This window comes from Hemiscyllium ocellatum, chromosome 23 (assembly GCF_020745735.1).
Source record: "Hemiscyllium ocellatum isolate sHemOce1 chromosome 23, sHemOce1.pat.X.cur, whole genome shotgun sequence".
Classification (NCBI taxonomy): Eukaryota; Metazoa; Chordata; class Chondrichthyes; order Orectolobiformes; family Hemiscylliidae; genus Hemiscyllium; species Hemiscyllium ocellatum.
In genome coordinates, this window is record NC_083423.1 from 59,573,328 (window position 1) to 59,597,978 (window position 24,651).

The following is a 24,651-nucleotide window of genomic DNA, read 5'->3' on the forward strand; positions in this document are numbered from 1 at the left end:
ACCTGATATCTTCATCAAACGTCTCGTCTAGATGGAAGGTTGCCAATCTTGTTTAAATAATTGTGCAATATTCTTGTCTTCATTGATGACTTTATCTCTTGAATTTTGTTAATATCAGTCCAGAAGACCATGACGTGTAGGATTGAATGTGATGATCAGGCTTTTGCATTGTATTCCTCAAAGTTTATGGTTCTTGTCATTTGGATGGCAGGGTGGCTAAGTGGTTAGCACTCCTGCCTGACACATCAAGGTTCGATTCCTGCCCCGGAGACTGTCTGTGTGGAGTTTGCACACTCTCCCCATGTCTGCATGCGTTTCCTCCAGGTGCTGTGGTTTCCTCCCACAACCCAAAGATGTGCAGGTCAGGTGAATTGGCCATGCTAAATTGCCCATTGTGCATTAGTCAGGGGTAGGTATGGTGGGGGAATTGGTCTATGTGGGTCGCTCTTCAGAGAGTCACTGTGGACTTGTTGGATCAAATGGCTTGTTCCCATACTGAAAGGGATCTAATCTAAACATAGAACGTTATAGCACAGTACATGCTCTTCAGCCCTCGATGTTGTGCTGACCTGTCAAACCAATCTGAAGCCCATTAAACCTACACTATTCCATTTTTATCCTATGCCTTACCAATGGCCATTTAAATGCCATTAACGTTGGCGAGTCTACTACTGTCGCAGGCAGGCTGTTCCACACCCCTTCTACTCTCAGTAAAGAAACTACCTCTGATACCTGTCCTATATTTATCACCCCTTGATTTTATTAGCTTTTATTAGATTTAAAGCTATGTCCCCTCATGCTAGCCATTCCCATTCGAGGACAAAAGCTCTCACTGTCCACCCTATCTAATCCTCTAATTATCTTATATGTCTCAATTAAATCACCTCTCAACCTTCTCTCTAATGAAAACAGCCTCAAGTTCCTCAGCCTTTCCTCATAAGACCTTCCCTCCATACCAGGCAACATTCTAGTAAATCTCCTCTGAACCTTTTCCAAAGCTTCCACATCCTTCCTATGATGCAGTGACCAGAATTGTATGTAATACTCCAAGTGCAGCTCTGCACCAGAGTTTTGTACAGCTGCAACATGACCTTGTGCCTCTTCTAATAGAAGCTAATACACATATGCCTCTTAATAACCCTATTCCTGGGTGGCAACTTTCAGGGATCTATGTACATGGATACCGAGATCTCTCTGTTCATCTGCACCACCAAGAATCTTACCATTAGCCCAGTACTCTGCATTCCTGTTGCTCCTTCCAAAATGAATTACCTCACATTTTTCTGCATTAAACTCCATTTGCCACCTCTCAGCCCAGATCTGCAGCTTATCTATGTCCCTCTGTAACATAAAACATCCTTTGGCACTATCCACAACACTACTGGACCTCTGTCATCTGCAAATTTACTCATCCATCCTTCTCAGCCCTCATCCAGGTCATTTATAAACATGACAAACAGCAGTGGCCCCAAAACAGATCCTTGTGGTACACCACTAGTAACTGAACTCCAGAATGAACATTTTCCTTCAACCACCACCCTCTGTCTTCTTTCAACTAGCTAATTTCTGATCCAAACCACTAAAACACCCTCAATCCCATGCCTCCATATTTTGTGTAATAGCCTACCGTGGGGAACCTTATCAAAAGCCTTACCAAAATCCATATACACCACAAAACGTCTTTACCTTCATCCACCTGTTTGGTCACCTCAACAAATTCAATAAAGTTTGTGAGGCATGTTAACTATCTAATTAACTTATTCCTTTCTAGATTATTATAAATCCTATCTCTTATCAACTTTTCCAACACTTTACCCACAACCGAAGGAAAGCTCACTGGTCTATAATTACCAGGTTTGTCTGTATTCCCCTTCTTGAACAATCCTCCAGTCTGTATTCCCCTTCTTTGCAATCCTCCAGTCTTCTGGCACTATTGCTGTAGACAGTGACGACATAAAGACCAAAGCCAACTTCCTCCCTGGCTTCCCAGTGAATCCTAGGATAAATCCCATCTGGCCCAGGGGACATACCTATTTTCTCACTTTCCAGAATTGCCAACACCTCCTCCTTGTGAACCTCAATCCCATCTAGCCTAGTAGCCTGTATCTCCCTATTCTCCTCAACAACATTGTCTTTTTCCAGTGTGAATAATGGCGAAAAATATTCATTTAGCATTTCCCCTATCTCCTCTGACTCCTTGTACAACTTCCCACTACAATCCTTGGACTAGCCATAATCTTACTCTAGTCATTCTTTTATTGCTGACATACCTGTAGAAAGATTAATGGTTTTCCTTGATCCTACCTGCCAATGACTTCTCATGTCCCCTCCTGGCTCTTCTTAGCTCTCTCTTTAGGTCCTTCCTGGCTGGCTTGTAACTCTCAAGCACCCTAAATGAACCTTCACATCTTATTCTAACATAAGCCTTCCTCTTCCTATTGACTTCAAGAGCTTCGACTTCTTTAGTAAACCATGGTTCCCATGCTCGACAATTTCATCTCTGCCTGACAGGTACTTATCAAGGACACGTAGTAGCTGTCCCTTTAATAAGCTCCACATTTCAATTGTGCTCATCCCCTGCAGTTTCCTTCCCCACCTTATGCATCCTAAATCTTGCCTAATTGCATCATAATTGCCTTTCGCCCAGCTATAAATCTTACCTTGTCCCTTTCCATCGCTAAAGTAAACATAACTGAATTGTAGTCACTATCACCGATGTGCTTGCCTACCTCCAAATCTAACACCTGGCTGGGTTCATTACCCAGTAGCAAATCCAGTGTGGCCTTGCACCTTGTTGGCCTGTGTACGTACTGTGTCACGAAACCCTCCTGCAGACATTGGACAAAAACTGACCTATCTAAAGTACTTGAACTATAATATTCCCAGTCAATATTTGGAAAGTTAAAGTCCCCCATAACAGCTACCCTGTCAATTTCGCTCTTATCAAGAATCATCTTTGCAATCCTTTCCTCTACATCTCTGGAACTATTCGAAGGCCTCTAGAAACTCGCAACATGGTGACCTCTCCTTTCCTGTTTCTAACCTTAGCCCATTCTACCTCAGTAGACGAGTCCTCAAATGTCCTTTCTGCCACCTTAATACTGTCCTTGATACTAAGACCCCTCGGAATCCTAGTAGCACACAAACCCACCAACACTCTCAAACAAAAACTTAAAAGACCCAGTACAACCTGTGGACAAAATCAACGTCGTTTACAAAATCCCATGCAAGGACTGCCACAAACACTATGTTGGACAAACAGGAAGAAAATTAGCCACCAGGATACACGAACACCAGCTAGCCACAAAAAGACACAACCCTCTCTCCCTCGTAGCCCTACACACGGATGAAAAAAAACACCACTTCGACTGGGACAACACACTTATCCTGGGACAGGCTAAGCAAAGACATGCCAGAGAATTCCTAGAGGCCTGACACTCCAACCACAACGCCATAAATAAACACACAGAGCTAGATACCAACTATCAACCCCTCAGAAAATGAACAGGAAATGACATCACCACAAACCCCAGGAACCCCATCTAGGACAAGCATATAAGTAGAAAGCAGGAGACAACAGCTTCGCTTCAGTTGGAGGTTTCCACTGATGATGTTACCTAGCCAGGTAATGAAACATCTGGATAGCAAACCTATAGCTCAGTGAGCAAACCTACACCCTAAACCTCAATCTGAGCTACAAACCTTCACAATCCTTGCATACTGTCCTTGATTAACAATGTCAAATCTCCCACTTCTTTCACCATCTTCTCTGCTCTTACTGAAACATCTAAATCCTGGAAGCTGCAACAACCATTCCTGTCCCTGCTCTATCCATGTCTCCAAAATGGCTGCAACATCGAAATCCCAGGTACTAACCCATGCTGCATGTTCACCCACCTTATTCTGGATGTTCCTGGCATTGAAGTAGACACACTTCAAACCAACCTTTTGCTTTCCAATGCCCTCTTGCAACATTGAAACCTTGTTTCTGACCTCACTACTCTCAACCTCCTGTGTATGGAAGTACAGTTCAGGTTCCCATCCCCCTGCTGAATTAGTTTAAACCTTCCCAAAGAGCATTAGCAAATTTCTCCTCCAGGATATTGGTATTCCTCTGGTTCAGGTGAAGATCATCCTGTTTGTAGAAGTCCCACCTGCCCCAGAAAGAGACCACATTATCCAGGAATCCAAAAGCTTCCTATTACACCATCTCGGTAGCCACTTGTTCAACAACTCTGTCTCCTTATTCCTTACCTCCCTAGCACGTGGCACGGGTAACAAACCAGAGATAACAACGCTGTTTGTTCTAGCTCTAAGCTTCCACCCTAGCTCCCTGAATTTCTGTCTTGAATCCCCATCTCTCTTCCTACCTTCGTCGGAAGGGTTATGGGGAATTAGGTAGTTGTGTTGTAAACTGTTGCCAAGGCTAAATACCTATGGCCACGGCAAAGATGTTTTGAGTCTGTATCAGCTGCATCACATTATCCCAGTTTACTAACTGGACGAGAATACAATCCGTGACACTGCATGTGTTGGTTTCGGCCAGGGTGCAGTGACATAGCCGTTGCATAATAATTTAACTTGGCCAGTGGACAAAACTGCTTGACTCGCCTGTGCTTACTGCAGTGGGCCAGACTCAATAACCATGTCTCGTAAAGCTGGCCAATGTTTTGCAACTTGATGTAAACTTTTCAATAATGTCCAAGAGAGCAGCATCCAGTACGCTGTCAATGTGATGGCACTTATTCCAATCCCCATGCATGGAAATCCAACCACTGAAAAGAAGCACATGGTTTAAAGGGAGAACTTGATCATTGCAAATTGTTTCCAAAGTACTTTGTATTTTGTTGCAAAATAGAAGACACAAAGGGCTTTAAGAATGTGATAGCTTTTGCTACTATTGCCATTTTCCCATTGTCCCATTTATTCCATTTCTGCTTGATACAGTTACGCCACATTGTCTGCTTCACCTTGGTTGAAGCTTATTGTTTCTGCAATTTTGTTTCAAATACTTTTGCTACTTTCATTGTTATGGATCAGACCACCTGAAAGTATTTTATGAAGATCCTAACTTTCTCTTATTTTAAAGGCAGACGTGAAATATTTGTTCCAAATCTAATGCAACTAGTCAAACTACTCGCTGTTCAGCAAAATACAATTTATTTAAATACTACAGTCAAAAGAAAGAGGAATTTAGAATATCTTAACTGTTAAAAAACTTAACTGAATAATCGATACAGTACCCCCTACTAATTAATTGTTCCTTTATAGTAACATCCCATAAACACACCCCTTGGCAAAAAGGTAAATTTAGACACAGATTCTTACAGGCAATTCTCTAATTTAGGACAAAACAACTTCAAGAGACAATTCCAAAGATGTAACAGCTGGTAATTATATTAAAGAAGCCCCAACTCTTCTGGGACCCAAACAGCTTTTGACTGCTACAGCTAAAAAAACCTAGAAAGCTTGATCTGTGAGAACTGGCCATTCCCCTTCCATTCTTACAACAGGTTTAACAAAAACCTAAAGGCCTCTGCTGTTTGTTGAATTAGACTATGGCACATAGCTACTTCTGTATCTGTGCCTTTACAACCTGTCTTCAAAAAGAAAATGACAAAATAACCTTTTTGAAGTGACTGCATCAGTGGAGTTTGTTTGTCACCGTTTAGGTTTTTCTGCTTTTTTTTTCAGTCAAGTGGAGCAATGTCTGATATTTGTATCATTAACTTATTATCTCAATAAGATAATTGTATATTGATAATATCATTGCACATTTACTATGTTTACCTTAATGTCACTCTGCTTCTCGATAAGGAGATGTATTTGCTCTGATTAGTGTGCTCATGCCTCTTGAAAGGAAACATCTCTATTTGAAATGTAGATTTATTTAACACCTATTAAAATTGATTGCTATCACTGTTAGTCTGATCCTGTTCCAGGAAGTGTGCAAATGGGTTCATTGCTATTGAATACCTGTTAGATTGCCAGGGTTGTGTGATTAGGAGGGAATGTTACTCCCACCTTATTTTTCTTTCACTTATTACAGACACCACTAGGGAGTATCCAGGAATCCAAAAGCCTTCCGATTGCACCATCTCAGTAGCCATGTGTTCATCAACTCTCTCTCCTTATTCCTTACCTCCCTAGCATGTGGCACGGGTAACAAACCAGAGATAATAACTCTGTTTGTTCTAGCTGTAAGCTTCCACCCTAGCTCCCTGAATTTCTGCCTTGAATCCCCATCTCTCTTCCTACCTTTGTCGGAAGGGATATGGGGAATTAGGTAGTTGGGAGTATAACATTTCAAGTTTGTTTCAAGGAAGCTCTGCTGATGAACTGGGATTCATGGGATATGCAATGAATATCCCCTACATTTGACAAATCAATGTCATGTTTAACCTGAGTGTTTCTCAAATCTGTCAAACTATTGAGAGATTTGGTTAGACCACACTTGGAATACTGCATCCAGTTCTGGTTGCCCTATTATAAGAAAGATGTGGCTGCTTTGGAGAGGGTTCAGAGGAAGTTTACCAGGATGCTGCCTGGACTGGAGGGCTTATCTTAAGAAGAGAGGTTGACTAAGCTTAGACTTTTTTCATTGGAGAAAAGGAGGACGAGAGTGGACCTAATTGAGATATACATGATGATGAGAGGCATAGATAGAGTCGATAGCCAGAGACGATTTCCCAGGGCAGAAATGACTAACACGAGGGGTCATAGTTTTAAGCTGGTTGGAGGAAAGTATGGAGGGGATGTCAGAGGCGGGTTCTTTACACAGAGTTGTGAGAGCATGGAAAACGTTGCCAGCAGCAGTTGTGGAAGCAAGTTCATTGGGGACATTTTAAGAGACTGCTGGACATGCATATGGCCACAGAAATTTGAGGGTGCTTACGTGAAGATCAATGGTCTGCACAACATCGTGGGCTGAAGGACCTGTTCTGTGCTGTGCTGTTCTATGTTCTATGTCTTTGTTAATTGTAAGTAGGTCTGGGTAAGGAAAGCTCTACAAAGTTGATGTCTTTTGAAACTTGATTCTTGTTTGTACATTGAGCTAAATGATTGAGCTATGTAGAATCATAGTGTCATACAGCACAGACCCTTCAGTCCAAATCTTCCATATCAACCAGGTTCCCCAAACTAAACTAGTTCTGTTTGCCTGCATTTGGCCCATATCCCTCTAAACCTTTCTGATTCATATGCCTGTCCAAATGGATTTTAAATGTTGTAACTATATCTGCATCTACCGCTCTGGCAGTTCATTCCATACATGCACAATCCTCTGTGTGAAAAAGCTGCCCCTCAGGTCCCTTTTAAATCTTTCCTCTCTCACCTTAAACTATGCCCTCTAGTTTTGAACTCTCCTATCCAAGGGAAAAGACCGTTGCTATTTATCTTATCAAAACCCCTCAAGATTTCTATAAGGTTACCCCTCAACCTCCTACACTCAAGGGAAATAAGTCCCAGCCTATCCAGTCTCCTTATAACTTAAACCTTCTAGTCCCAGTAACATCCTTGTAAATCTTTTCTGCACTGTCTCCAATTTAATGATATCTTTCTGATATTAGGGTGACCATAACTGTACACATTATTCCAAAAGTGACCTCAAGAATGTCCTGTACAGCAGCAGCTTGATGTCCCAACTCCGATAGTCAATGGTCTGAGCAATGATGGCAAGCATGCCAAATGCTGCCTTCACTACCGTATCTGTGATGCCACTTTCAAGAAACCACATACCTGTACCACTAGGTCTCTGACAATACTCCCTAGGGCCCTACCATTAACTGTGTAAGTCCTGCTATGCTTTGTCTTACCAAAATGCAACATCACATTTATCTAAATTAAACTCCAACTGTCGGTCCTCGCACCTTTGGCCCTGCTGATCAAGATCCCATGGTATCATCACAAACTTACTAACCATGGTTCCTATATTCTCATCCAATCATATATATAAATGATGAGCAACAATGGACCAAGCACCGCAGGTCACAGGCCTCCAATCTAGGCAACACCCCCTGTCTCCTACTTGAGCCAATTTTGAAACAGAACGGGTCAGAAGGTGATGGTGGAGGGTAGTTTTTCAGACAGCAAGCCTCTGACCAGTGGAATGCCACAAGGATCGCTGCTGGGTCCTCTACTTTTTGTCATTTACATAAATGATTTGGATGTGAGTATGAGAGGTACAGTTAGTAAGTTTACAGATGACACCAAAATTGGAGGTGTAGTGGACATTGAAGACGGTTACCTCAGATTACAACAGGATCTTGACTAGATGGGCTGAGAAGTGGCCAATGGAGTTTAATTTAGGTAAATGCGAGGTGCTGCATTTTGGGAAAGCAAATCTTTGCAGGACTTATGCACTTAACGGTAAGGTCCTAGGGAGTGTTGCTGAACAAAGAGACCTTGGAGTGCAGGTCCATAGCTCCTTGAAAGCGGAGTCGCAGGTAGATAGGATAGTGAAGGAAGCTTTTGGTATGCTTTCCTATATTGGTCAGAGTATTGAGTACAGGAGTTGGGAGGTCATGTTTTTTTTTAGATTAGATTAGACTTACAGTGTGGAAACAGGCCCTTCGGCCCAACAAGTCCACACCGACCCGCCGAAGCGAAACCCACCCATACCCCTACATTACCCCTTACCTAACACTACGGGCAATTTAGCATGGCCAATTCACCTGACCCGCACATCTTTGGACTGTGGGAGGAAACCGGAGCACCCGGAGGAAACCCACGCAGACACGGGGAGAACGTGCAAACTCCACACAGTCAGTCGCCTGAGTCGGGAATTGAACCCGGGTCTTCAGGCGCTGTGAGGCAGCAGTGCTAACCACTGTGCCACCGTGCCGCCCACCTTGCGGCTGTACAGGACATTGGTTAGGCCACTGTTGGAATATTGCATGCATTTCTGGCCTCTTCCTATCGGAAAGATGTTGAGAAACTTGAAAGGGTTCAGAAAAGATTTACAAGGATGTTGCCAGGGTTGGAGGATTTGAGCTACAGAGAGGCTGAACAGGCTGGGGCTGTTTTCCTTGGCACATCGGGGGCCGTGGGGTAACCTTATAGAGGCTTGCAAAATTATGAGGGGCAAGGATAGGATAAATAGATAAAGGCTTTTTCCTGGGGTGGGGGAGTCCAGAACTAGAAGGCATAGGTATAGGGTGAGAGGGGAAAGATATAAAAGAGACCTAAGGGGCAACAGTTTCACGTGGAGTGTGGTTTGTGTATGAATGAGCTGCCAGAGAAAGTGGTGAAGGCTGGTGCAACTGCAACGTTTAAGAGGCATTTGGATGGGTGTATGAATAGGAAGAGTTTGGAGGGATATGGGCCGGGTGCTGGCAGGTGGGACTAGATTGGGTTCGGATATCTGGTCGGCGTGGACAGGTTGGACCAAAGGGTCTGTTTCCATGCTGTACATCTCTTTGACTCTAACATAAACTGTAATTTTTGTATACTTAAAATTTAAAACTGTGGGTAAAGAAAAGTAGTTTTTTTTTAAGAGGTTGTACTGAGTTGCTTCTTTCAAGCCTTATAGTATAAAGGTGAGCATTAGGTTCTGCCAGCACAGAGTGTAAGCAGCAACAGTGTGCAAACTCTGGGATTTGAGCAGCATCTGGGTGTTTAAGGCAAATCTACATTCGCTAATTGTTAAAGGGGCAACAATAGCAGTGACTGGAAGGGTATGTTCCTCCGTTCTGATGTGGGAGATCAGAGAGCAGTTAAGTGTCCCTGGAGACTCTGACTGAAAGAAATGTGTTTGGTTGCAGCTCATGTCACTCTGTTTGGATCAGCTGGAGAGGCAGTTGGTGTCATTGAGGAGCATACAGCAGCTGTAGCGTGTGATGCTACGGGGAGGTGGTCACACCACAGGTACAGTCAGGAAGATGGGTGACTGTCAGAAGAGGTAGGAAGATATTGCAGGCGTCTCCAATGGCTATCCCTTTCTCAATCAAATGTAGACTTTTGGACACTGTTAAAGGGAGATGACCTCTCTGGGGAAAATAGCAGTGGCAGCCAGGTGTTGCATAGAACATGGAACATAGAAAAGTACAGCACAGAACAGGCCCTTTGTTCCACGATGTTGTGCTGAGTGTTAATCCTAATGGAAAATAAAATAATATAACCTATGCACCCCTCAACTCACTGCTATCTATGTGCATGTCCAGCAGTCGCTTAAGTGTCCCCAATGTCTCTGCTTCCCCCACCACTGCTGGTAACGCATTCCATACTTTCACAACTCTCTGCATAAAGAACCTTCCTCGGACGTCCCCACTATACCTTTCTCCTACTATCTTAAAACTATGACCCCTTGTACCAGTCATTCCTACCATGGGGAAAAGTCTCTGGCTATTGACTCTATCTATTCCACTTATTATCTTGTATAACTCGATCAGGTCTTCTCTCTTCCTCCTTCTCCCCAGAGAAGAAGTCTGAGCTTATTCAACCTCTCTTCATAAGGCAAGCCCTCCAGTCCAGGCAGCATCCTGGTAAACCTTTGCACCCGCTCCAAAGCCTCTGTATCTTTCCTGTAGTAAGGCAATCAGAACTGGGCACAAGATTCCAAGTGTGGTCTCACCAGGGACTTGTAGAGCTGTGGCAAAACCTCACGGCTTTTAAAATCGATCCCCCTGTTAATGAAAGCCAAAGCACCGTATGTTTTCTTTCTTGGGTGGCAACTTTGAGGAATCTATGTGGTTGCACACCATGATCCGTCTGTTCCTCCAAGAATCCTGCCCTTAATCCTATATTCAACATTCGAGTTCGACCTACCAAAATGCATCATTTTGCATTTATCCAGGTTGAACTCCATCTGTCGTTTCTCAGCCCAGCTTTGCATCCTGTCTGTGTTGCGCTGCAGCCTGCAATAGCCCTCGATACTATCGGTGGCACCTCCAGTCTTTGTGTCAGCTGCAAATTTACTAACCCACCCTTCTACCTCCTCATCCAAGTCATCTATAAAAACTACAAAGAGCAGAGGCCCAAGAACAGAGCCCTGCGGGACCCCACTCAACACTGACCTCCACTGACTTTCCATCCACAACCACACTCTGCCTTCTGTTAGTCAGCCAATTCTGAATCCAGATAGCCAAATCTCCCTGTGTCCCATACTTCTTGACTTTATAAATGAGCCTTCCATGGGGAACCTTATCAAATGCCTTGCTGAAGTCCATATACATCACATCCGCTGCTCGACCTTCGTCGACCTGTCTTGTCACTTCCTCAAAGAACTGAATAAGATTTGTGAGGCATGACCTGCCCCTGATAAAGCCATGCTGACTGCCTTTAATCACACTATGCTTTGCCAAATAGTCATAAACCCTATCCCTCAGAATTATTTTCAAAACTTTGCTGACCACAGACGTAAGACTGACTGGTCTGTAATTGCCAGGGATTTTCCTATTGCCCTTCTTGAAAAGAGGAGCAGCATTTGCCTCTTTCCAATCCTCCAGTATCAGGTGTTGGGCACCATGGTTGTTCTGTGGGGTTTGTCAAGGTTCAAACAAGCAATTGTTATAGGGAACTCTCCAGTCAGGGGCATAGATATGTGATTCTGAGGCCATGAGCAAGACATCAGGATGGGTGTTGCCTCCCTGGTGCCAGGATCAGGGATGCCTCAGAGCGGTTGCAGCAAATTCTCAAAGCGAAACGTAAGCAGCCAGAGGTCATTGTATACCAATGACATAGGTAGACAAAGGGATGAGGTTCTACAGAGTAAATGTAGGAAGTTAGACAAGAAGTTAAAAAGCAAAACCTCAAGGTTAGTAATCTCTGGATTACTTCTGGTGCCACATGCTAGTGAGAGTAGGAACAGGAGGATAGAGCAAATTAATTCCTCAGGTCTGAGGAACGGTCACCAGCCTCGAAATGTTATCGCTCTGATTTCTCTTCACAGATGCTGCCACACCTGCTGAGTTTTTCCAGCAATTTCTATTTTTCTTTCAGATTAACAGCATCCACAGTTCTTTAGGTTTTTATTTAGGGTAGATTTGTGAATGGCAGTGGAAGGAGCAGGGATTTAGATTTTGGATCATTGGAACCTCTTCTGGGGCAAAAGTGACCAGTTAAGATCAGGTTTACCTTAACTGGAGGGAGATCAATATGCTTGCAGGAAGCTTCGCTCATGCCACTCGGTAGGCTTTAAAGCAGTATGGAAGGAGGCCGGGGTATCCTAAGCAATCAGAAGAAAAGAGAGAAGGTTGACAATGTTTAGGAGGTTGAAGGGAGCAAGTTAAGTATCAAGCTGGCAAGAGCATGGCAGAGAACGAGGGAAGGCTGCTGAATTAAACTGCGTTTTTTTCAATGCAAGAAACCTAACAGGTAATATAGATGAAGTCAGGGCATGGATGTGAACATGGGGTTGGGAGATCATGGCTATTACAGAAACGTGGCTGTGGGAAGGACAGGACTGGCAGCTCAGTGTTCAGACATATGTATACATATGAAAGGAAGGATAGAAAGGGAGTCAAGAGTGGAGGGGGTGGTGTTTTTGATGCAGGAAAACATCACTGCTATACTTAGAGAGGATATGCATGGGGAACAGTCCTGTGTTGAACTGAGAAATAAAAAAGGGACAATCACCTTGATGTGATTGTATTATAGGCCTCCTGAGTAGTTAACAGGAAACGGAGGATCAAATATGTAGGGAGATCTCAGATATCAGTAAGAATAATAGGTCTGCAATAGTAAAGGATTTAACTTTCCAAATATAGATTGGGATTGCCATAGTGTTAAGGACGTGGATGGGGAGGAATCTGTTAAATGTGTTCAAGAAAAGTTTCTTCAATACGTAGATGTACCCATTACAGAAAGTGATAGAATTTACTGCCACCAATGACTGGCAAAACTGGATTTGAAAGAGGCTACAGGGCACTTTGTACAGACAGTTGTTTAGCAAAATCCGCTGCACTTGACTTTGTTTTAACCCATCTTAGGGGCCTAGAAACAGGAGACAAAAATTCGATACCGCTGCTAGATTCTCTCTCTGGCTCTCTTGGTTTAAGTACTGGGAAACCTGATACTAAGTTATTGCACCTCAATATTTTGATTACTTTGTAAACACTGAAAAGCTGAACTGTGACAACTATCCAAAGATTTGGCTCCAGCCTAATTGCCATTCAAACTGAAGCCTTGTCTGGAAGATCTTGCATGGGCTGATAGAAATCAAATTCTATCCTTTGATATTCAGACCAGTAATCAATATAATTATTTCTCTTCTGGTCTTTTAAAAATATTATCCTTGCAGAGACCTTGTTGTATTTTGTGTTGTGGGCATGTGCATAGGGATCAAAAGGGATATAGTTCCAAATCCACATTACAGATTAGATGTAAGCCAGTTTTGTCACTCATTTTTACAAGTGAGCTTTGTTTATAAGAAAAAGATTGAAAGTTTATTAAAGAAGCCCAATGAAACTGTATTTTATTCTGGAGAGCAGGACTAAAGGCAAACAACTAACTATTTTGCTGAATCATTCAAAACATTAATTTTACTGTGTAAAACATATTGCCTTGTTACCAACACATTCTCCCCATAACATCTAAATAACTCCACAGAGGTCCACATTCTATTACCAAGTCAACCTTTATTAACACATGAACAGTCCTTGACTTTAGAAGTGCCTCTTCAGAGTCAGCTGTCAGCATGAACATAACCTCTGACACTTATCTATTTTCTTTTTTTTGCCAGCATTTTTGACTTCCCACTATTTTCCTTTCTTTCCTGTTTTTTCTTCTTTAAACCCCCCCCCCCCCCCCCCCCCCCCCCACTACCGCCAAACTGCGGTAGTGCTTATTTTTTCCCCAGCACCCATGTTGTGTGTGTGCAGGTATGAGACAGAGTGAGAGACACAAAGTGCATGAATCTTTATTCAGTTTCCACCACCAGGAAGAAAGGAAACAAGCGATGTACTTTACATCAAAGGGCAATGCTGTGTGATCAAACAATGAAGGGGAGGGCAGGGATTAAATCAAAATAGAGTTGGAGGGGGAAATAATGCACTGCACACCCTGCGGTGCCCACATCTCCCTGAACAATTCCAGGGTGTTGGTGGAGACCGCATGCTCCTTCTCCAATGACACCCAGGCTCTAACGTAACCGCGGAAGAGGGGCAGGCAGTCGGCCCTAACAACCCCCTCCATGGCCCGCTGCCTGGACTTGTTTATGGCCAGTTTGGACAGGCCCAGGAGCAGACCCATGAGGAGGTCTTCAGACCTGCCCTCCCTCCTCCGTATCGGGTGCCCGAAGATCAGGAGCATAGGACGACACTTCTCTTTCTTTTTTTATTTTGTTTTGAACAATGACACTTGTACATTAAAGACAGTCCAATTACATAAGAAACTGTGCATGTAATACACACTCCTGATTTGTTTATTTTTTAATTTTTTTTTCTTTTTTTTCTTTACCCCCACACTACTGCCTAACTGTGGTAGTGCTTATTTTTTCCCCAGCACCCATGGTGGGTGTGTGCAGGTGTGAGACACAGTGAGAGGCACAAGGTGTACGAATCTTTATTTAATTTCCACCACCAGGAAGGAAGGAAACACTGAGTGGCCAGTGACAAGCAGTGCCCTTCACAAAAGACAATGCTGTGTGATCAAACAGTGAAGGGGAGGGCAGGGATTAAATCAAAAGAGAGTTGGAGGGGGAAATAATGCACTCCCTGTGGCGCCCACCACTCCCTGAACAACTCCAGGGTGTTGGTGGAGACAGCGTGCTCCTTCTCCAAGGACACCCGGGCTCTAATGTAACTGGGGCAGAGGGGCAGGCAGTCGGCCCTAACGACCTCCTCCATGGCCCGCTGCCTGGACTTGTTTATGGCCAGTTTGGACAGGCCCAGGAGCAGACTCACGAGGAGGTCTTCAGACCTGCCCTCCCTCCTTCGTACCAGGTGCCTGAAGATCAGGAGCGTAGGATGACACTTCTCTTTGTGTCAGCCAGGGCTCCCTGATTGGACCAGGTTAACAGCTCCATTCAGGGAAATCATGTTCTGTGATGTCCAGCTGGTTAGAGCTGAAAATGTGTTGCTGGAAAAGCGCAGCAGGTCAGGCAGCATCCAAGGAACAGGAGATTTGACGTTTCGGGCATAAGCCCTTCGTCAGAACCTTCTTTTCCAGCAACACATTTTCATCTCTGATCTCCAGCATCTGCAGACCTCACTTTCTCCTGTCCAGCTGGTTACAATCACTAAATCCCTCCCCCTCTGGTCCTTTTTCTGGAGAGCTATTTTAGCACCGTGTCAGGTTCTTGTGACTTGGCATCCGATATGGTTGGTGTGTAATGCACAGGAGCTCACTTCCACCAGAACTTTCTCGGTAGAATTTCACTCCCTTCTTCCAGTGACAAAGGCGTTGATTCGGCTATATCCGCCTCTGATTCTGAGGAGTTGTCGATGCTTGACGGACAGGGGAACCTGTGGGTTCCAGCAGCCATTCCAACTGCTCCGCGGGGCAGGACACACTTTGCTTCGGCACCATTCGCGAATTCGCTGTCTTTCATGTAGTCCACGTGCTTGTTCAGAACTGTCGCATTTAGCTGAACTTTATACATCACTGGTCTTGACCTCATGCTGCGCATGCTTCGTACCCATTCGAGGCTATTTCCATGATTCTTTCACCAAACTTCATCCCCTCTATCAAACAGTTTCTCTCACTTGGCAGAGTCTGAATCCAGGATCAGGGTTCCTGATGCCATTTCAAGTCACCCACTCTTCCTGCCAGATCTGGGAAGATTACAGTTAATCTGGTGGGAGTCTTTTATCCATTAGCAACTCTGCTGCTGCTATCCCTATAGTTGCATGTGGAGTTGTCCTTTAACCAAATAAGAACAGCGACAGCTTGGTACCTACCAAGGCTGTAGGCTGTTTTTTCGTTTTCAAGCCCATTGATTTCTGCCTCTATTTCTGTCTTTAAGGCAAATGGCACTGTGTTTGGCTTGAAGAGTCATAGAATTGCTTCCTAGTCAATACGTGAGATGCTCTTGGCTCCTGTAATAGTCCTTCGAGCTTCTTGGAAGACTTCACACAGGCAGCCATTTTCTACTGGAAAAATGTTGAACCAATCTTGGTGGATCTCTCACAACCAATTTCATCCCATCCAGCTTGGGCCAGAGCCTTTTACTACAGTCATTGGTAACTGACCAGCTGCTCTTCATAAGAGACTGGAATTGAAGTTGTACCCTTCATCTGAAATGGCATCAGGAACCCTGATCCTGGATTCAGACTCTGCCAAGTGAGAGAAACTGTTTGATAGAGGGGATGAAGTTTGGTGAAAGAATCATGGAAATAGCCTCGAATGGGTACGAAGTATGTGCAGCATGAGGTCAAGACCAGTGATGTATAAAGTTCAGCTAAATGCAACAGTTCTGAACAAGCACGTGGACTACATGAAAGACAGCGAATTCGCAAATGGTGCCGAAGCAAAATGTGTCCTGCCCCGCGGAGCAGTTGGAATGGCTGCTGGAACCCATAGGTTCCCCTGTCCGTCAAGCATTCTGGCGTCCAGAATGAATTTTGTTAAAAACTGGTTCTGCGATCAGTAATATGGCCATGCTGGTAGCAACCTCTATTAGAAACAGATGACCATTTAATCAGATGTTTATTTTAATTGGTTATGATTTTGATGTAGCTAAGCAATTTAACTGTTCCAAACCAGATGTAAGTTGGCAGCATCCGTAGCGAGAAACCAGAGCCACTGCAGGCTTTGCAAATGTCTGCGTACAAATGGTATTACTCAAACTCAGTCAGACTGGCAAGGGTGTCCACTTCCATAGGAATACCCTGCAACTCATATGATCCATTTGCTGCAATTTCAAAAGATAAAGCCAGTTGGGTCCTCTGCTGGTAAATATTTCCCATTTTGACTGGATTGGTAAATCTGTGATTCTTGCTGAATTCTTGGAGAATCCAAAATGCATGCAATTTTTTTGATAAATTGTTCATTTGATTTGGACTGATGCCGCTGACTACACTTTTGTGCTCCTGTCAAAAGTGTTTGGTTCTTTAGGTTTGCATCCTCCAACTCCACACTTAAATTGCTGATGTATCCTTTTATTTTTATTCTTTCTGAACATTGGTATTGTGCATGGTCAACTGTCGCTCATCCTAGTTACCCTTGGGTTGGTTGGTGTCATTCAAGTGGACTGTTTTGCTTGAGTGGTCTTGAGGTTCTTGACTTTATTTAAAAAATAGAATCCCTACAGTGTGGGGACAGGCCCTTTGGCCCAACAAGCCCACACTGGCCCTCAGAAGAGTTACCCACACAGACCCATTCCCCTATATTTACCCCTGACTAATGCACCTAACCTACACATTCCTGAACATTCTGGGCATTTCAGCATGGCCAATTCACTTTGGCTTGTGGGAGAAAATCTACACAGACCGTCACCTGAGGGTGGAATCGAACCCAGGTCCCTGGCATTGTGAGGCAGCAGTGCTAACCACTGAGCCACCGTGCCACCCTTGTTGGAGTTGCAATAATCCAGCCAACACAGTCCTGAATTGTACTCTGTAGATGGTGGACAGGCTTTAGAAAATCAGGATATGACTTGCTCTTGTACTAATCCAGTACAGTTTGTAATCAATGGTCAAACTAAGGCTGTAATAAAGTTAGCTGAATGGCCCTGGTGAAACCCAAACTGAATGTCTTTAATCAGAAAGTGCTGTTTTGAATCAATCTCATTGAGCAGTATGGTTGTGCAATGTAAAGCAGTGGAGGGTATACTGGCATGAAGACAAGGTCAATATCTTCTCAGGTCAGTGACTTGGTGATAATGTCACTGAACTAGTAGAGTCGGAGGCTAAATATTTGGAAGGTTTGTTTTTTACCCCAGGGCAACTAGTGGAATTTTAAATTTAATTAATTAATAGAATTCAAGCCATCCATAAATCTGGAATTGAAGGTTAGTCCTAGTAACAATCGTAGTTTGTCATAAAAAAAACTTATCTGGCTCCTTTAGGGAAAGAAATTTCCTGACCTGGCTTACATGTGACTACAGATCCAAAGCAGCGTGGTTAACTTTTAACTGTTCTCTGACACGGCCTGGAAATCCACCCAGTTGGTCCAAATCACTGCAAAACAAGTAAAATTGGACAGACTACCCCCACCTGTTCCAGATACCAAAATGACAGATGGCACCCAGAGCTGTCAATCCTGTGAAGTATTCCTTTCTAATGTATGGGGGCCAGTGCCAAAACTGGGACAGCTGTCCCACAGATGATTTAAACAACAGCTCAGCATAATGACTCTCTTACGGAATCATAGCTTTGTCATTCATATGAGATATCATTTGTAACTTTGGAAATACTCTTAAAATATTGTAATGGGATGGAGGTTCACACCAAGTGTTGCAGGGAAGATGAACAGGGATTTGGAAGGCAACAACTAATGATTAGCTTTAATTGATTACTGAATGGAACACAGAAACAGAGTTAGTGACAAGCTAAATTTAGAACAGATATCTCCTTCCCTTTCTCTCCACCCAGATTTTTATTGATGGAAAAAATTGTTTGTATCTATCACGCTGGATGTTGTTTTTCTGGCTTTATATTCCAATACATTTCAAAAATATATAGCAGATATTTCAGTCATAACTGTGTCTTTCCATGTGATAACTCATCTGTGAGCATGCAATTGCAGCATAGGATGCCAAACATCGTTAAACAAGAAGAATGAAGTTTTTAGTTTCTGATCTTTAAATTCTGGTTAGGACCTGTAGGTTATGATTTGGAAAACGCACATTCTCTGGTGTAAATGAGGAGAAAGAGAGGATGAGAAATGACCTGTAGATGGTAAAAAAAAATTCTGGCATGTGAAAATGCTATTGGTTTTCACTCCAGGGTTTCATTACAAAATTGTTGTGGTGCCTCCAGCCTGCTAGCCGATATCCTGACAACTTGGCCAGTAACGACTGGAGGCATCAGTTTGGGATTAGCACCTGACACTGGTTGGAACAGCAACTCCAGGCTTTCATTTGGGTGGGTGGTGGGACATGTGGGTGTTAATTTGCTGGGAGTGGAGGCTAATGTTGAGGTGAATGGGATGGGCTAGCAGTGTCTGGAGTCTGGGAGGGAAGTGTTGGAGTTAGTGGGCAGGCTGTAAACGGGATGTGGGAGATAAGCAGGAGATTAGGGTTGTTACAAAGCAGGAGGCAATGAATAGGGGAGGGAGCCTGCATCGGAGGGTAGTGTTTTGGCTGGTGAAAGGGAGGCCCATACTCGTGAAGCACATAAATGATAGGCACAGTAACACAGTGGTTAGCACTGCTGCCTCACAGCACCTGACCTAGGTTTAATTTCATGCTTGGGTGATTGTCAGTGTAGAATTAGCGTGTCCTCCCCATGTCTGCATGGGCTTCTGCCAAGTGCTCAGATTTCTGTCCACAGTCCAAAGATGTGCAGGTTAGGTGGATTCGCCATTTTAAATTGCCCTGCAGTGTCTAGGGGATGTGCAAGCTAGGTGAAATAGCCATGATACCTATGGAGGTATGGGGATAGGGTGAGGGATGGATCTGGGTGGGATACCTTTTGGAGGGTGTATTCAGACTTGATGGGCTGAATGGTCTCCATCTACACCGTCCGGATTCTATGATTCAACGAGAAACGTGCTACCTTCCACTTCTTGCCCAACATTTTTCCATGAAACTTATGTATGAACTTAACTGCTGGACCTCTCCAGGTGCAGGCTATCAGTTTTGTTAAACTGAAACTGACCCCTTATTTTGACCTCAGGCAGGTCTTGGGTTCTGGTGTCATTAACACATCTAATCTGCACATTCATGACAGAACTGTCTTACCTTTCTACCAGTGCGTGTCTCTACTGTGCACCCCCAACGAATCAGAGAATCAAGTCATAGAATCCCTACGGTACAGAAAGCGGCCATTCAGCTCATCAAGTCTGCACCAACCCTCTGAAGAGTAGACCCAACCCATCCCCATAACTCTGCATGGGGTTTTTACCATGGTTAACCAACCTAGCCTGCACATCCCTGGACACTGAGACAATTTTTAGCGTAGCTCACCCACCTAACCTGCACGTTTTTGGATGATGGGAGAAAATTAGACCACCTGGCAGAAACTCACACAGACACATGGAAAACATGCAGACACCACACAATAGCCCAATGCTGGAATCAATCCCTGGTCCTTGGCACTGTGAAGCAGCAGTGCTAGCCACATGTGCCAACGTGCAACTCTGAAGAAACTCTGCCTCGGTTCCCTGAGATGGGGTAGTTAAAATCAAGCCACAGAGATTATATAGACAAACCCTTAACCCTTGATCCTTTGTGTGCAGGACTCTTATTCATGGAGATAAGGTCGGAGGTTTCTCCATCTTCTGGGCAGATGAAGGCCTGGATACTGGCCCAATTCTTCTGCAGAGGCAATGTGATATTGACCCGAATGACACTGTTGACTCACTGTACAACCGTTTCCTGTACCCTGAAGGAATTTCTGCAATGGTAAGGGCATGTTCAAAATTCATTCTCCAGATCTGAGCATCGCTGCCTAGACCAATATATATTTTGCAATCCTAACTGCCCTGATCTGCTGCCTTAAACTTCTGCAGTCGCATGTTTTAGATACACAGTGCTGTTAGGGAGGGAGCTCAAAGATATTGACCCCATGACTTGAGTGAACCATGATAAAGTTCCAAATCAGGATGTTATGTAACTTATAAGCAAACTTGCAGTTGGTGAAGTTATCATCTGTCTACTGCCCTTGATCCTCTGGGTGATCAATAATATGGGTTTTGAAGTTGCTGTTCTTGGAAGCTTGGTGTGTTGCTGCAGTACAGCTTGGCACTCACAGTTGCAAGGTGGGCCTGTGTCTGTGTACTAGCTCTTGGTTCAGAGGTGGCTATGCAATGCACGTTGACTTGTTCTCCAATACATGCAACATCTTTGGCTTTATGATAAGTCCGGTGGAATATGAAGTAATGTACTAGCCTGCTCTAGGAAAATCCTGTCTTGAGCCCAAGGTTTTAGTATGCAACCAGAAGCTGATGCAGCCTTCAGATGTCGGTTTGGGAATAATGCTGAATAGGCCCCTGCCTACCAAGCTGACACTGTGTAAACATAAAACCCAAGATCAGGAATAGGCCATTCAGCTCTTCAAGCTGTTCTGCTGTTCAGTGATCATCTTGGCTGTTCACCTTCTTTCACATCATTTCCCTGCAATATCCCTGTATCTTGATATTTTAATTAGTCATAATCTCATGGTCTTAGTCTTATATGTACTCAATGAATGGGTCCCTATAGCTGTGAAGTAGAGACTTCCAAAGATTCACCAATTTCTGAATGAACTTTGAGTTTCCCATCTCAGTCCTAAAGAGCCTGCTCCTTGTTCTAAGAGTGTGCCTCCTGGTTTTAGACACTGATTCAGGGAAAGACTCTATATAGTTACAGTAAGATGGTCCTGTATCAATAAAGGCCAGCATACCATTTGGCTTTTCAAATGCTAACCTAAGTGTTAACTTTCAGTAACTTACATTGTTATTGAATGCCATAACCTTTATTGATTGACAGAATGGGCTTAAGGTCTCTAGTGGCCTGTTGCTGCTCCTAATTCATATGTTTGTACAAACAATGATGCTCAAGTCCCTTTGAAATTCAACACTTCCCAGCCGATCACTATTGAATACTCTGGATTTCTGATTTTCTTATGAAAGTGTTACATTACACTCTATATATTTCACCTGTCTAATTTGTTGAAGCGTTTGAATGCTTAACACTGCAGAAGGGGTGCCAGTCAGCCAAGTAGGTTTAGTATCAAGCTCCAAGAGTTGTTGGAGCTGTACCCACAAATGCAAGTGAGGAGCATTTTATCACTCCTGGTGGTGAACAGACTTTAGGAAGTCAGTAAGTGCTCAATTCTTTGCAGAATTTTCTGTCTTTCTTTAGAGCTAAAATTCTTTTGTTCTGGCAATGCCCACGTAAATGTCTTTTGCACTTTCTCTCGTACAATCACCTCCATCCCTTATGCAATAACCAAAACTCTAACAAGTGTACATACAGTTCCATTATAATTGACCTACAAAGGGCAATATGTGTCTTTTTGATCAATGGAATCTGTGATCTTGCACTCTAATATCTTTTTCTATCATGATGTTTCTCAGTATCCAACCATTTATAATGTATTCTCTTGCCTTGTTTGTCCAGCCTGTTACCTTTCACTCTTTGGAATTGAATTTCACTTTCTCATGTTTCTGCTCATCTAAACAGTCCATTGACACCTTCCTGCAGTAAATGGCTTATTACCAATTTTCATATCCTTCATAAAGATAGCCTATCACTTCTCACTCATGTTCTCTACATTAAATCTAAATTATTATTATTTAGCAGAAACAGCAAGTGACTCAACATTCAACCCTGCAGAGTTCTACCAGAAACAATCTTATTGTTACAAAATCACCCGTCACCCATTATCCCTTGCTCTTGCCACTGATCCAAATTTCATTCCACTTGATGCATTTCTGTGGATTCTTTTATGGCCAGCCTGCTGTATGGGATCTTGTCAATAAACCTTGTCAAAATCCATTTAGATTACATTAAGCATTCTCATCACTTCTCCTTGTTACCTACCCAAAGCAAATTAAATTAATGAGATAAAGCCTTCTCTTAACAACCTCTCTTTTTGGTTAATCTCTGTTTTACTTAATGACAAGTTTACAGAAATTTTCCCTCCACCAAGATTAGTTATCCCTTTCTTCCTTTTTAAACAATGCTACTGTCCTTGAGTACCAGCGAGTACTAAGAGAGGATTGAAAAATATGTTTTATGCATTCATGAAACTACTTTGGATTTTACTTGATTTTGGTTGCTAATAAATATTCTCTTTGATTTCCTAATTTTCTTTTTTTATAACTTCCTTAACCCTTTGCAATGTTGAAAACGCGGTATCTGGTGAGATTACTTTTATTGCCTTATCCAACCCCAGATCCTTTTTGACATCCAGAGGGTTTAGATTTAGGAGTTACACACCCCCAAAGAAAATGAGTGTATTTTATCTGAGCCACAACAGCTTCCTGGGTGAAGAATTGCATGTAATGTACTTGAAACTCCTTGGGTGCTGAAATGAAACAGATTTTGCTGTAAAGTCACTGCTAACTTAATGATATGCATGATTGAGTTCAAATATGAATTCACTCCTGAGTGGAAGCTTTAGTGTAAGAATCTTTTGTCCATCACTTTAACCATAATTGCAGTGTAATATAACCCCGGAAGCTGGTAATGTTGTACTGGAAGAATCAGTTTTTCACGTGCTTGCTGCAAACCTTTTTTAGGAACTTTGAATCTAGCCTGAATACATCTGTTTGTTTCAGGTAGAAGCTGTGCATCTAATTGCTGAAGGGAAGGCACCTCGAATAAATCAACCTGAAGAAGGAGCATCTTATGAAGGAATTCAGAGGAAAGAAAATGCAATGGTAGTGTTTTAGTCTATTTTTGCTGTTATTTTGCAGTTTTTTTTCTCCATGATAGCGGGTGCATTTTGAAACGATATCATTGTCTGGCCATGCTTCTAGATCCAGAAAGTAATTGACTCTAAACTACATCTCAATTATATCCTTCCTTCTGAAGGCAGGGTCACCATGCAATCTGCAGTGATTTAAGGAGAAGGTTCACCTTAAAGAAAGCTAGGGAGTGGTTGAAACAAATACGTGTAAGGAGAACATTGATTCATTCATTAGGTTGAAGGGAACTGAAGAGTATGGGAGCAGGTTGGAGCATAGTCACTCTGGCTCCCTTCCTCTCCCATACATCATCTTGTTGAATTCCTCTCTGCTGCCTCTCCATCCTCACTTCCAAGAATCACAGAATCCCTACAGTTTGGAAACAGGCCATTTGACCCAACAAGTCCACACTGACCCTCCAAAGAGTAACCCACCCAGACCCATTTCCCTACCCTATTACTCTACATTTCCCTGACTAATGCACCTAACCAAACACCCCTGAATACTATGGATAATTTAGCATGGCCAATTCACTTGATCTGCACATCTTTGGACTGTGGGACGAAACCGGAGCACCCGGAGGAAACCCACACAGACATGGAGAGAATGTGCAAATTCCACACAGTCACCCAAAGCTCAGGTCCCTGACACTGTGAGGCAGCAGTACTAACCACTGAGCCACTGTGCCGCATGAAGAGCTTGTGTTGTCACGAAGATTGAGGTAATTAGATCAGCTGCTCTGTCATGTCCTTTCCTTCCATGAGCACGGGTGTTCAAAATATCTTTGTTTAGTTTCTCTCCTATTTCAACCTCATGTCTTCCTCGAGCTTATCTTGTCCATGGGACCTACCTACTAGTATCCTTCCCCTGTGATCACCTACCATCCATCCTCCTCCCCCACTCACCATTGACCCATATTGTAAGTGATATTTTCAGTTCAGGTAGTGAAAGAGCAAGAAGTTCAGAAACTTGATTGGTTTAAAATTGAGAAGGACCCTTTAGATATGCTGATTGTATTTAAGATGTTGATGCACTTTACATAATGATGAAACATAAAAATGATAATTCAGAACATAATGAATGTTCAGTTAATTAAAGAGATCCAGTGGGAATTTAAGGCTAAATTAGAATAGACTCCCTACAGTGTGGAAACAGGCCTTTTGGCCCAACGAGTCCACACCGTCCCTCCAAAGAGTAACCCACCCAGACCCATTTCCC

At 43.2% G+C, this 24,651-nt stretch overlaps 1 protein-coding gene across 2 annotated transcripts in view; it reads left to right on the forward strand.

Annotated features, from left to right (window-relative positions):
• The window catches only part of LOC132826817 (mitochondrial 10-formyltetrahydrofolate dehydrogenase-like), a 142,920-nt gene that overhangs the window by 20,846 nt on the left and 97,423 nt on the right, over positions 1-24,651 (forward strand). For both annotated transcript variants that reach the window (XM_060843065.1, XM_060843066.1), the window contains 2 exons: positions 20,278-20,443; positions 23,305-23,406. In XM_060843065.1, coding sequence (XP_060699048.1) covers positions 20,278-20,443; positions 23,305-23,406 — 268 coding nt within the window. The remainder of the gene's footprint in view (positions 1-20,277; positions 20,444-23,304; positions 23,407-24,651) is intronic.